Below are 14,404 nucleotides of genomic sequence, written 5' to 3' on the forward strand. Positions count from 1 at the left end.
GCAGGTTCAGGCTTCAAATGCATCCTTTCTGTACTACGTTTCCATTGATGTCAAAATCAGAAATTTCTTTCCTGCAAGTTCAAACCCAGTCTTTGTACCTTATTCCTTTTAGCAATCATTGATAAAACACATAAGGCATGACACATACTAGTTTTGTTGTATAAGTCACAGGAATCATATCCACCGTGTTTTACTTGCATCATGCATAGTCTTGGCATTCATGCGCCCAAGCCTCACTCTTCTGTGGTCCTGCTGATCGAGCGTCACTATTAGACTTTCTCCAGTGTTTCTTCCACCAACCTTGGACAGACCAGCTTATACTGGGGCTGCAAACCTCCCACCTTCTTCCGCTCTCACTAAGGAGCTTCCACTATCCTTCCTTCTGAAGATGCCAGTTAGTTCCAGAGCCCCTTAGTGTGGGTGGAATAGGGCTTGGGATGCATGAGTGCTGAGACTGTAGTGATACAGGTGAAACACGGTAGATATGATTCCTATGACTTGCATAATAAAACTGATATGTGTGTGATGCACTATTACACAGGGAATGTGTTTGATCAATGATTGCCAAGAGGAATAAAAGGTACAAAGACGGGGTTTGAACTAGCAGGAAATGATTTTTTTATTTCAACATCAGTTGAAACAGAGTACAGAGAGGGTATGATTGAAGCTAGGCTCTGCAGGTGTGTTTAGAGAGATTTTAAATTTACACATTTTAAATTAAATTTACACATTTTACTTGAGTTACCACTGAAATCCATTTACCAAGCTTTCTGTTGCAAATCACATTAAAAGATGCAGCAGACAGGACTTTTTTAATGGCACCACACCCACAACTCATCAGAAGTGTGCAGATGTAAACAATTGCCATGTGGGTCTAGCTGTCTATGAATTATAGGCATCTGATTCCTAAGATAATGCAACCGTAAACACGAGAAATATGCAACACGTGGAGTAGGGACTCTGCTATGAGACAAAACTTTTTCCTGGTGCCTCCATGGCAGCATACCTATGACAAGCTCTGCCTTGCCTCCTCCCTCAGGATCAGTGAATATTATAAAAGAATAGAGTTAGAGCACCCCCAGCATTCTCCTTTTTTTCCTCATACCTTTGGTCAGTGAATGTTTGGTCGGGTGTCCTTATCTCTGCATTCGGCAGCTTCCGTCCGGTCTCAGCCTCTCCCGGATGCAGTCCCTTGGCTCAGGCTGCTAAATGTGCTAAAAAGCAAGGGAGTCCCTTCTGAGGGTCTTTTGGGACATGCAGCGGTCCCCTAACCAGGGGCATTGGTTCTGCCTATGAGGATGAGGCTTCAGTTCGTGGGGCATGGAGGAAGCAGCTACCTCTTCCCTATTTCCTTTTCCCTCTGCAGGTGCCTCGGTTCTCTGTTTTTAAATTGCGTTCTGCTCTGTCCCCTGCCTGTCTCTTCAGGGTAGTGTGTATAGGGGGCGGCTGGCGTCTCGCGCCATCTTTTCTGTACCTGACCGGCATCCTCTATGGCCTTCTGAGCATGCACAAGCATCTCTGACACTCGGAGCTGGGCAGGTCCCGGCGCCGCCTGCCCCCTTCTTTTCTAGCTGCTTCTTCCACTAGCCGCCACAATGAGCCGTGCGCCGTCTGAGCAAGACCCTACATCACATTTAAGTGACCTTCGGCCAAGTAAGTTACAAAAAAAAGAGAGAGTGCACTTGTGCTGGTACATTTATGTATTTCAGCCCTTTACCCCAGAAGACGTCTAAGAAGACTTTAGGGCGTCCTGAGGACTCAAGCCCGGGTAGATCTTCCAAGTCTAGGCACCGCCCAAGCGGGGGAAAGTCATCCTCAAAGAGAAAACCATCTTTTCATTCCCCACGCCCAAGGTCCGCAAGGTATCAAGCCTGTGTCGCCACACCGCTACCAGGCAAACTAGTCTGCAGAAGCTGCTTCAAAGAATATGCAGCTGACAGAGAATCGGAGGTCCAACAAGTGACCGACTTGCTGAAAAAGGTGGTGAAGGACTCCCTGGCGGAATTAATATCTGTGGTTCCAACACAACAAATGCAGTCGCCACCTCAGGAAGGAGATTAAAACCTTTCTCTCCCTGGTCCTTCTATGGCGGAACCCTTGCATACCGGGCCTGTTGCTTATACTAGGCAAACAGAGGGAAATGTGCAGTCGGATGAGTCCTCTGATGATCCAGAGACCTCAGGGCTCAGCTTTTCACTAGTGCAGCCTTATGTTCAGGCAGTAAAGCTGGCTATCGGCTGGGAAGAGGCTGACGCACTTTCTAAAAAATCGAAAAGCTATTTTACTTTTCTAAAAAAGCAAGTGGCCGTTTTTCCCTTGATGGATCAAATCAGAGGTGTTATCGAAGAGGAATGGAATAAAACAGAAAAAAGATTTCCAGTTAATTGGCTAACAAAGCTGTATCCCCTAGCCGAATCAGATTCCGCCCTGCTGGATGGTCCACCAGCGGTGGACGCCTAGCGAAGAACATCATGCTCCCAATGGACGATTCAGCTCCATTTAAGTATCCTTTGGATAGAAGGATAGATATGGATCTGAAGAAAGCCTACCTGATGTCTGGAAATGCATATAAACCAGCAATAGCTTTAACATCCGTGTCCAATGCGGTGCGTGTTTGGACAGAAAATGTAGAAGACGCAATTCATCATCAAACAGAACTGGTGCAAAATTCCATTTGACGGGAAGGCTCTGTTTGGAGAAAAGTTAGGCAAAGCCATCTCCCGTGTCACAGGAGGTAAATCTGGCTTGCTCCCACAAGATAGAAGAACCAGGCACACTAGAACTGTTTCAGCATTTCAGAAACAGAGGTTTCAGACAGTCTAGGCAAGGAAGGGGCTCGAGGCAAAACTGGAAAGGCACACAATCCATGTTCTTGAAGTCTCGCAGACAAGGGGTCACAGCTACCCCACAGGATTCCACAAAATCCTTTTGACGCCAAGTCAGCCCAGGCGATCCCAGTAGCAGCCAGGCTCAAACACTTTTCCAAGGCCTGGATCAAGGATGTCAGGATCCCTGGGTGGTCTTGACAACTCAGTATAGTTATTTTTGGACATTCTCAAGCCAGCCGCCAAAAGATTTCTTCACCCCTTTAAGTGTGCCGGAGGCCCTACAAAAAGCAGAGGCCCTGTATCAGTTCCTTCATTCTCTACAGGAACAGCAAGCAGTCATAGCAGTACCCCCGTCCCAGAAGTTTTCGTGTTTTTACTCCACCCTTTTTCTAGTACCCAAAAGGTCTGGAGGCTGGAGGCCTGTAATAGATCTCAAATGTTTACATTTCCACATACTTCAGGAGAAGTTCAAGATGGAAAAATTACAGACCATAATCCGTGCAGTCCAACCAGGGGACTGGATGATATCAGTAGCCCTACAGGATGCATATCTGCACATCCCCATACTTCCATAATTTCAAAAGTACATCAGATTTGCGATAGGGAACACTCACCTGCAGTTCCAGAGCCTCCCCTTCAGTCTCTGTACATCACCCAGAGTCTTCACGAAGGTGTTGATTTCCATCCTGGCCCCACTTCAAGAAAGAGGTGTCAGAGTGTACCACTACTTAGACGACATTCTGCTCTTAGCAGGAGATCCAGCTCAGTTGACAGAACACAGGACACTTCTTCTGTCAACCCTGGCAGAATTCGGCTGGGTGGTAAATTAAGCAAAAAGTCACCTCACTCCTACCCAAGAAATGATTTACCTGGGCGCTTACTTCGATACCGCCAAAGGGACAGTATCCCTGCCTCCGCAGAAAATGTCAGCCATCACCCAGAAAATTAAGAGAGTGAGACTACAGTCCTACCTGTCGGCGTCAAATTGCCTGAGCCTACTGGGGACGATGTCATCCTGTATTCCAATGGTCCCTTGTTTCCATTGGCACCTGAGGCACTTTAAATCTGGATTCCAAAACCAATGGAATAAATCCTATCTCTCTCAACATATACGCTTAACAAACCCAATGCACAGGGGCCTACATTGGTGGATGAAGAGGAAGATGCTGGTAAAACTGTGCCCTTTGGGTCACATCTCTTGGATCAAGCTTACCATCGACGCCAGTTCAGTAGGCTGGGGGGCCCACTGCAACAACACTGCAGTACAGGGGAGATGGGCCTTCAATTCAGCAGGAGTAGTGTCCAACGTCCTGGAAGTCTTGGCAGCGTACCTCGCCCTGATTGTCCTGTCCCAACAGATCAAAGGGAAAGCGATATTGCTGAGAATGGACAACAAGGCTGCAGTGTCATACATTCATCGTCAAGGGGGAACTGATAGCAGCTTCCTCCTGAGAGAGGTAGAACCCATCATCCTGTGGGCGGAGAGGAATCTGTTCGATCTGAGGGCAGTTTATCTCCCAGGTCATCTGAACACGGAAGCCGACCTCTTGTCACGAAAGTTGGTGGACCCCAACGAATGGTCACTGCATCGGAAAGCCTTCGATTGGATAGTAGACCTCTGGGGTCTTCCAGAGCTGGACGTCTTTTGCCGCAGCAAGCAATACGAAGCTACCGAGATTTATCTCATGTCTCCCACACCCTCTGACGGAGACAGTGGATGCCCTCTCCAGTTCATGGGCACATAGTCTGGCCTATGCATTCCCTCCCCAGCCACTTGTCTCCAGGTTCCTTGGGAGGCTTACGATAGAGGACGCAACAGTAATAGCAGTCCTTTCATACTGGCCGGGGCGCCCTTGGTTCCTGACTGCAATGTCCCTGAGTACCCAACCTCCGATCATAATACCATGGCTACCTTGCCTTTGTTCACAGGGTCCTTACGTCCACCCAGACCCACTCAGATTAAACCTTCACATTTGGATGCTGAAAGTGAGAGGCTCCAGGCATTAGATGCTCATCTAACATCATCTCATCCCTGCTCAAGGCCAGAAAAACGCAGACAAACGGCTGTGTGGAATAAGTTTAAATCTTTTGCGGTTGGTAGAAACTTAGGTCCAACCTTACCCGCTCCCTTTCAGATACTAGATTTCCTGCAGACAGGCCTAGACCTAGGTCTAGGATTAAGCACTCTCAAGGTGCAAGTAGCAGCCATCTCGGCGGCCACCAACAGAAGATGGGCTGAGGATTCTATGATAATTCCGTTTTTCAAGGTCATCAAGAAAATACGTCCACCTAAAGTACAGAAATTACCCACATGGGACCTCTCAGTTGTCCTGGATTCCTTAACCAACCACCCGTTTGTTCCAAACGAATCAACATCTCTGTGGAATTTAACCTTGAAGTTATCTTTTCTAATCGCTATGGCGTCAGGTAGAAGAGTATCAGAGCTACAGGCCTCGGGTGCAGACCATGATCATATCAAGTATTTTCCGGACAGGGTAGAGCTTAGGACAGTTTGTGGGTTTGTCCCCAAGACAGCCTCCACTGCTAGTATCTTGGAACCTTGGGCTCTACCAACATTTTCAGATCCAGAATCCGGCTCCCTTCATAACTTGGATATAGCATCCATATTAACATGCTATCTGCAGGCCACAGCTCCCTTCAGAAAATCTTCCAGACTGTTCGTTATACCTTGGGGCAAAAATAACGGAAAGAGACAACTTCTAGAACGATAGCCTCCTGGATAGTGAAGGTAATTCAAAGGTGTACAGCGCAAGGGGCCTCGAACCCCCCTCGGCGGTCAAGGCTCATTCCACCAGAACTGTTTCTGCTTCCTGGGCGGCGAGAGCAAATGTGTCGATAGAAACCATATGCAGGGCAGCAACCTGGTCTTCTCAACATACGTTTTTGAAGCACTACAGAGTAGACCCAGGGGCTCTCTCTTCGGTAGAATTCGGCAGGCAAGCCATCAAGTCAGCATTTACCTACTCAAAGGAGTAACCTTATGTTCAAAATAAGAATTCCTTTCTAAGCATCAGCCCACCCATTTTCAGCTAGTTATTTGTCATAGGTATGATGCCATGGTGGCACCAGAAAAACAGAAAATTGTACCATACTTATCGTAATTTTCTTTTCCTGGTACCTATCCATGGCAGCATACAAACCCACCCTTGGTATTCTATATTACGGAGAATTCTGGGGGTGCTCTAACTCTATTCTTTTATTCTTCACTGATTCCTTAACCAACCACCCATTTGTTCCAAACGAATCAACATCTTTGTGGAATTTAACCTTGAAGTTATCTTTTCTAATCCCTATGGCGTCAGGTAGAAGAGTATCAGAGCTACAGGCCTTGGGTGCAGACCATGATCATATCAAGTATTTTCCGGACAGGGTAGAGCTTAGGACAGTTTGTGGGTTCATCCCCAAGACAGCCTCCACTGCTAGTATCTTGGAACCTTGGGCTCTACCAACATTTTCAGATACAGAATCCGGCTCCCTTCATAACTTGGATATTGCATCCATATTAACATGCTATCTGCAGGCTACAGCTCCCTTCAGAAAATCTTCCAGACTGTTCGTTATACCTTGGAGCAAAAATAAGGGAAGGAGGCAACTTCTAGAACGATAGCCTCCTGAATAGTGAAGGTAATTCAAAGGCATACAGGGCAAGGGGCCTCAAACCCCCCTCGGCGGTCAAGGCTCATTCCACCAGATCTGTTTCTGCTTCCTGGGTGGCGAGAGCAAATGTGTCGATAGAAACCATATGCAAGGCAGCAACCTGGTCTTCTCAACATATGTTTTTGAAGCACTACAGAGTAGACCCGGGAGCTCTCTCTTTGGTAGAATTCGGTAGGCAAGCCATCAAGTCAGCATTTACTTACTCAAAGGAGTAACCTTATGTTCAAAATAAAAATTCCTTTCTAAGCATCAGCCCACCCATTTTCAGCTAGTTATTTGTCATAGGTATGCTGCCATGGAGGCACCAGAAAAACAGAAAATTGTACCATACTTATCGTAATTTTCTTTTCCTGGTACCTATCCATGGCAGCATACAAACCCACCCTTGGTATTCTATATTACGGAGAATGCTGGGGGTGCTCTAACTCTATTATTCTATTCTTCACTGATCCTGAGGGAGGAGCCAAGGTGGAGCTTGTAATAGGTAGGTATGATGCCATGGATAGGCAAGGAAAAGAAAATTACGGTAAGTATAGTACAATTTTCAGGTTTTTTTTCAGTATTTAGAGGATCTGAGCAACAGCTCTGAAAACTGGGCAGCAGCAAAGCATAAATTTGCTATATGGAAGCAAGCTCAAATGCACAAAAAGTACAGTTTTTTTAGGGTTTTCCTTTTCATTACCTGACATAGATAAATAAAAAAATGAACTGGTGAAGAATGGGGTACAAGGTCTACTGAGAAATCGTCTCAAAACAATTGCAAAGTTTTTCTAGTTTCCTAAACTAACTTGGCCACCAAGCCATTGTATTAGCATGCAAGTGTCAAAGTAAAGCCAATGAGGGCCTTTCCATGGTTTCATACCCTGATGTGCTTGTATGGAGGGGGTTTTCTGGAGTTTCTCTCCACTTCCAGTGCTTCTTTGCTTTCCCGCTGTGCCTTCAGTTCCTGGAACCTCTTAGCAGCCTCTTCCAGAGCTGCACATGATATTAAAACAGAGGCAGAATCACTAAATGTACATAGAATATGTATACTGTATGCATTTGCACAATAGTTAATCATGATATTTACAGGACTTAGAGGACATCACATTACACAACAGAAAAAAACACAGGCAACAACAAAAAACCTTTCAGATGCCCTAACCCTTCCCTGTTCTAATGTTACCTTGGAGAGATTCCCCCTTACTTCCTGTCCTAGTATTTAAATACAAAGTAAACATAAATTTACACTAACAGTAATTAAAAACGTTACTGTGATTATATCTCTTCCCTGCTCCTTCCAAAACAAGTACAAAATAAATTAAACTGAATCTGTGCTCTCTTATAAACTTGTATGCAAAGTATACACGAATTTGAGGTAGCCATCATGAAAAAAAAAGTGTTTGAGGTTACATTTCCTTTCATCATTCCACATACTAACCTTTCTTAAAAGTTTTGTTCATACTGGTCTGGCCCTCTGCAAAGCTTTTATCCCCTTCTACATAGGGAAACACACGACCCTGGTGTACCCAATAATAATCATGAGAACCAAAGAAGAAAACTGGGAAATCTCCTATGTCATGTTTCAGGCCCTGGATATTAAGTGGGACGGACCTCGGATTGCAGATCTCAGCTGGCCACCACCTGAAGAAAAAAGCAAAATGTTATTTTAGATACATAGCCAGAAAGCAGTGATATATAGACAAAGTATCTTTAGCCCTTAACTTAACCCCTGGAAGATTTACCCCCTCATGACGAGGCCATTTTTTTTGCAATACGGCACTACGTTACTTTAACTGACAATTGCGCAGCCGTGCAACACTTTCTTTTGGTGGTATTTGATCACCTCTGCTGTTTTTATTTTTTGGGCTATAAACAAAAAAAGGCAGACGATTTTGAAAAAAAAAAAAACAAAAAAAAATATTCTTTACTTTCTGCTATAAAACATATCCCATACATTCAAAAAAAAAAAATCAAATTTCTTCATCAATTTAGGCCAATACGTATTCTGCTACATATTTTTGGTCAAGAAAATCCTAATAAGCATATATTGATTAGTTTGCACAAAAGTTATAGCATCTACAAACTATTTGATATCTTTATATTTTTTTTATTTATTTATTTATTTTTTACTAGTAATGGTGGCGATCAGCAACTAGGTATGTGATCAGGCCGCCCTGCCACAGTATATGTATGATGGGTGGTCCTCAAGTGCTTAGGAATACTGGCTACAGACATACTAAAAGGGCAAAGTACCTTGTCAACACTCTAAATTACAGAATGATACCATGAATTCATCACTTGCCTGTAATTCCCAAGCTTGACCCACACAATCTGTTTGTAGTGCAGCTTCTTCCCCGTCCTGCAGTCATTGCAGCTCCAGGATCCTTGTGGCATCTCTATGTTGAGACAGGAAGGGTGGAAGGCGGCTGGACAGGAATCGCAGCATAGTAGTTTGCCGCCTCCTCGAATGAACACATAACACCTTATTAAGAATACTGATTAGGGTGCCATACCAACCCTTTCATCGCTTGGGACACCCAAACAACAAAAGGGTTACAAGCTAAGTTATCACGGACCAACTGGCTTCTGAATGGGCAGAATGGACGACCAATCAGAGAATGCCACTCTGTAAGAAACACCCACAATACTTAGTGGTGACACTAGTAGTTTTTAATGGTCCATGTGGGCTTTTTATGTCACACTCTGCTAAAGGGGAGGGGGGACCAAACAGCTGAATGCAACTTTAAGATACATATGGGAAAAACTGTTGCATTAAGCATTGCTGGCAAACCCCATCATCCATTCAGGAGTATTTTGACTTGATGGGAGTAGTATGCACATGTACAGAATCAATTCCTTTTGTGATAATTTGCAAAAAGCCAAACACTGCAAAAATGTGTACAATTTAATTGATTGATAATGTGGGTATACTAACAACTGTGCATGAGCTGCTGTATTGTACATCATCTGTGTTCATGTGGAAGCAGCCCATCAACACAACGGATGCTGGTGGCATAACTAAAGCATGACTAAGAAGCACACATAGAGCCAAGAGGGTGAGCCAGTCCTTATTCTTATTAAACTGCCAGATAGTCTTTAACATTATTGGCAGGATATCTGGATGAACATATGATGCCTGGTGGAAACAAAATCAGAGAGGTTTATAAAGATGTAATTATATATATAGATTTCACCCATTACTTATAGAGTACAGTCGGTAAGTATAGATAAAGTTTACTCTAGCATTTACCTGAAAGTGACTTTTGCATTTCAGATTTGTAAATGCTCCTTCTAGTGGTCACCTGTTATTATTATTCAGACCAAGGTGAAAAAAGCCTCTTTAAAGCCCACCCCCTGACCAACTTACATTCACCAATGTCGCGCTCCTACGCTGTTGCAGCTGCTGCAGCTGCTGCAAAATATCCATGTTGAAGCTTACAGAGGGCTGATTGTATAATCTTTATGTTACATGATAACACTTGGGACAGTCGACTGGCTGCTTGTGATCACACACTGCATCATGGTGTGATGTTACATACTGGAGTCATGATAGGAGCGATATACATATTTTGTGGCAGCTGCAATAAAGAAAGGAGCAACATGGAGCCCTAGGAAGGTGAGTATAAGAAAATCCAAGGGGTGGGCTAACGAAAAACTTTTAAACATCCACTTAGATATGTCCCTAATAGAGTGTCTGCTGTCCTTGTCAGGTCAGACCTCACCATTTGACTTGCAGTAAAGTACAGTCTTTGAGCAGTATATATATATATATATATATATATATATATATATATATATATATATATATATATATATATATATATATATATACAGTATATACACACAGTAAAACCTTGGTTTGAGAGTAGCTTGGTTTGAGAGCATTCTGCAAGACAAGCAAAATTTTTTAAATAAATTTTGACTTGATATACATGTGATGTTTTGATATACAAGTAGCGTCATGTCACAACTGAATAAAAAAGAGAAGAGAGATGCCTCTAAGTGTAGTAATATGGTTATATTTAATGAAGGTACAACATTTAGCAACCCACATGGTTGATGATTAAAAGAGGCACATCTAAGTATGCAGGCATCTGGGGTAAAGTTGTCCACATAGACCGTCCTCCTCACCGCCACCCCTTCCACTCTGCACTCCACGATCGGTTCAAGCCTCCCTTTTCAGATCGCTTTACTGCAGGGTAGTCTTCCCGGTCACGATTGCAGACTGACAGCGGTGAGAGCCGGTGGTGCGGAGGATGGTCTATGTGGACAGCTTTACCCCGGATGCCTGCATACTTAGATGTGCCTCTTTTAATCATCAACCATGTGAGTTGCTAAATGTTGTACCTTCATTAAATGTAACCATATTGCTACACTTAGAGGTGCCTCTCTTCTCTTTTGTACTCTGTGGCTCCTGCTGGATTTTGCTTCTAATCCCCTTGTGGAGGCTGACATTTGTGGATGGACATTTTATGGCTACACAACCTATCACATTGCTATAATCTTTTTATATGGACTATAAACTGACTTATGAATAAATGGTTGTGGGAAGAATCATCTGTTTCCATTATTTCTTATGGGGAAATTCGCTTTGATATACAAGTGCTTTGGATTACAAGCATGTTGTATTTTTTGTTGTATTTTATTTATGCTTGCAATCCAAGGTTTTACTATATATATATGGCTGCCCCCATATGCATGCTTATTTACCAACTATACACAGAAACAATTTTTTTCTGTTTTAACAAAGATTTAAGATCATTTAGAGCAGGAGTTTCCAAACTTTCTAAACAAAGACAGTTTACCGTCCTTCAGACTTTAGGGGGGCTGGATTATGGCCATTGGGAGTAAAAAATATCCTGGCATCAGTAGGAGTAAACAATGCCCCATCTTTGGTGTCAGTAAGAGAAATTAGTGTCATTGGGAGGAATTACAGTGTCTTGAAAAAGTATGCATACCCCTTGAAATTTTCCACATTTTGTCATGTTACAACCAAAAACGTAAATGTATTTTATTGGGATTTTATGTGATAGTCCAACAAAAAGTGGCACATAATTGTGAAGTGGAAAGAAAATGATAAATGGTTTTCAAAATTTTTTAACATGTAGAGAGTGACATTTTTGCCCATTTTTCTCTGCAAAAAAGCTTAAGCTCTGTCAGATTGGATGGAAAGCGTCTGTGAACAGCAATTTTCAAGTCTTGTCACAGATTCTCAATTGGATTTGGGTCTGAACTTTGACTGGGCCATTCTAACACATGCATATGCTTTGATCTAAACCATTCCATTGTAGCTCTGGCTGTATGTTTAGGGTCGTTGTCCTGCTGGAAGGTGAACCTCTGCCCCCAGTCTCAAGTCTTTTGCAGACTCTAATGCCGCGTACACACGACCGGTTTTGCCCTCGGAATAAACTCCAAAGGTTTCTTCGACGGAACACCGAAGGAATTCCATTCAAGCGGTCTTGCCTACACACGGTCAAACCAAAGTCCGATCAAAGTCGGACGTACAGCACATACGACGGGACTAGAAAAAGGAAGTTCAATAGCCAGCAGCCAATAGCTTCCCTCTCGTACTTGCTTCAGAGCATGCGTTGTTTTTGGTCCGTCGGAACAGCATACAGATGAGCGGTTTTCCCGATAGGAATTGGTTCCGTCGGAAATATTTAGAACATATTCAATTTTTAGGTCCGTCAGAATTTTCGGAAAAAAAAAAGTCCGATAAGGCATACACACAATCGGAATAGACGATGAAAAGATTCCGGCAGACTTTTTCTGTCAGACATTCTGCTTGTGTGTACTCGGCATTACAGGTTTTCTTCTAAGATTGCCATGTATTTGGCTCCATCCATCTTCCCATCAACTCTGACCAGCTTCCTTGTCCCTGCTGAAGAAAAGCATCCCCACAACATGATGCTGCCAACACCATGTTTCACGGTGGGGATGGTGTGTTCAGAGTGATGTGCAGTGTTAGTTTTCCGCCACACATAGCGTTTTGTTTTTAGGCCAAAAAGTTCAATTCTGGTCTCATCTGACCAGAGCACTTTCTTCCACATGTTTGCTGTGTCCCCCACATGGCTTCTGGCAAACTGCAAATGGGACTTCTTATGGCTTTCTTTCAACAATGGCTTTCTTCTGGCCACTCTTCCATAAAGGGCAGATTTGTGGATTGCACGACTAATTCTGTGGACAGATTCTCCCACCCAAGCTGTGGATCTCTGCAGCTCCTCCAGAGTTACCATGGGCCTCATGGCTGCTTCTCTGATTATGGCTCTCCTTACCAGGCCTGTCAGTTTAGGTGGACAGCCATTTCTTGGTAGGTTTGCAGTTGTGCCATACTCTTCCATTTTTGGATGATGGATTAAACAGTGCTCCATGAGATGTTCAAAGCTTGGAATATTTTTTATAACCTAACCCTTCTTTAAACTTCTCCACAACTTTATCCCTGACCTGACTGGTGTGTTCCTTGGCCTTCATGACGCTGTTTGTTCACTAAGGTTCTCTAACAAACCTCTGAGGGTTTCAAAGAACAGCTGTATTTACACTGAGATCCAATTACAGACAGGTGGACTCAATTTGCTATTTAGGTGACTTCTGAATGTATTTGGTTCCATTAGATTTCATTTAGGGGTTTCAGAGTAAAGGGGGCTGAATACAAATGCAAGCCACACTTTTAATTTATTTGTAAAAAATTTTGAAAACCATTTATCATTTTCCTCATATTTTTTTCATAATTATGTGCCTCTTTGTGTTGGTCTATCACACAAAATCCCAATAAAATACATTTACATTTTTGGTTGTAACGTGACAAAATGTAGAAAATTTCAAGGGGTAGAAAATACTTTTTCAAGGCAACGTATAGCCCATCACTGGTGTCATCGGGAGGAATTGTGCCCCATCATTGGATCCCATTGTTGGTGTCATTGGGAGGAATTGTGCCCTATCGTTGGGATCATCGGGAGGAACTGTGCCCTTTTGTTGGTGTCATTAGAAAGAAATTGTGCTGTATTGCTGGTCTGGCCCCCGGGCTGCAATTTGCAGACCACTGATTTAGGGGATCACATTCCTGCATGTTTGAAAAAAGCTATCAAAGACTATAGTTTACATTTAATGGTACACTGATGCATCTCTTCAAAATTTCTGTTCATCTGGTAGGCGTAAATTGTATCCACTGCCCCCATGGTAGAACTCATCAGCTTGGCACAGGGTTTAGATACAACTAATCCCATATGTAAAGGGTAGACAATCCAGAGTTCACAGCTTGTTAAATTGGCCAAAGATAGGTTGAAATTCGGCCTGTTCAGCAGAGAGAAGTCTCCAGCTCAACAGAAGTCAGTTCAATGGTCTACACCTGTTATTGATCAATGGCTGCAGCCAGTGGTGTGGAGCCACTAACCAGTGTGTACTGACAGCAGAGAATCTCCACTGTCAGAATACAATGCCATAGCGGGGAGGATACATCTATCCACCTCTATCCATCTATGGCCAGCTTTAGCCAGTACTGCATAAGCTTCAGCAGACACCTCTGACATGTTCAAAAGGTTCACCCACTTGCTCATTCAACTCGATAATAAAAGTTTAAAGCTCTAGCAAGCAAAGAGTAATGTATATAACCAAACTGAGTAAATCTTTGCTTTTCGAAAAAATAATGCTTAATTTGGAAGCTGGAGACTGGCAATAAATCCTCAAACTTTATGATCATGATGCATATCTGCAAGTACTTTGCAAACACTGGCTGTAATAAAATAGTAATAGTTCATAAATGTTAAAAAACATTAAGAGATAAATATACAGAGAATAAGTGGAGTTATAGGGAATGAGTATATAGAGCAGCAGTCTCCAAACTATTCCACCACTGACACCAACAATGGGGCATAATTTCTGTCGCTGACACTACCAATGGGTCATTATTCCTCCTACTT

General features: G+C 43.2%; 1 protein-coding gene across 6 annotated transcripts in view; it reads right to left on the minus strand.

Moving 5' to 3' along the window:
* The window catches only part of NSD3 (nuclear receptor binding SET domain protein 3), a 208,389-nt gene that overhangs the window by 28,698 nt on the left and 165,287 nt on the right, over window positions 1-14,404 (minus strand). For 3 of the 6 annotated variants that reach the window (XM_073622338.1, XM_073622342.1, XM_073622340.1), the window contains 3 exons: window positions 8,791-8,947; window positions 7,927-8,129; window positions 7,369-7,481 (listed from right to left, as the gene is read on the minus strand). In XM_073622338.1, coding sequence (XP_073478439.1) covers window positions 7,369-7,481; window positions 7,927-8,129; window positions 8,791-8,947 — 473 coding nt within the window. Of the gene's footprint in view, window positions 1-7,368; window positions 7,482-7,926; window positions 8,130-8,790; window positions 8,951-14,404 lie in introns of all 6 variants that reach the window. The other 3 variants (XM_073622337.1, XM_073622341.1, XM_073622339.1) reach the window with 1 other exon arrangement.

This window comes from Aquarana catesbeiana, linkage group LG03, assembly GCF_042186555.1.
Source record: "Aquarana catesbeiana isolate 2022-GZ linkage group LG03, ASM4218655v1, whole genome shotgun sequence".
Taxonomy (NCBI): domain Eukaryota; kingdom Metazoa; phylum Chordata; class Amphibia; order Anura; family Ranidae; genus Aquarana; species Aquarana catesbeiana.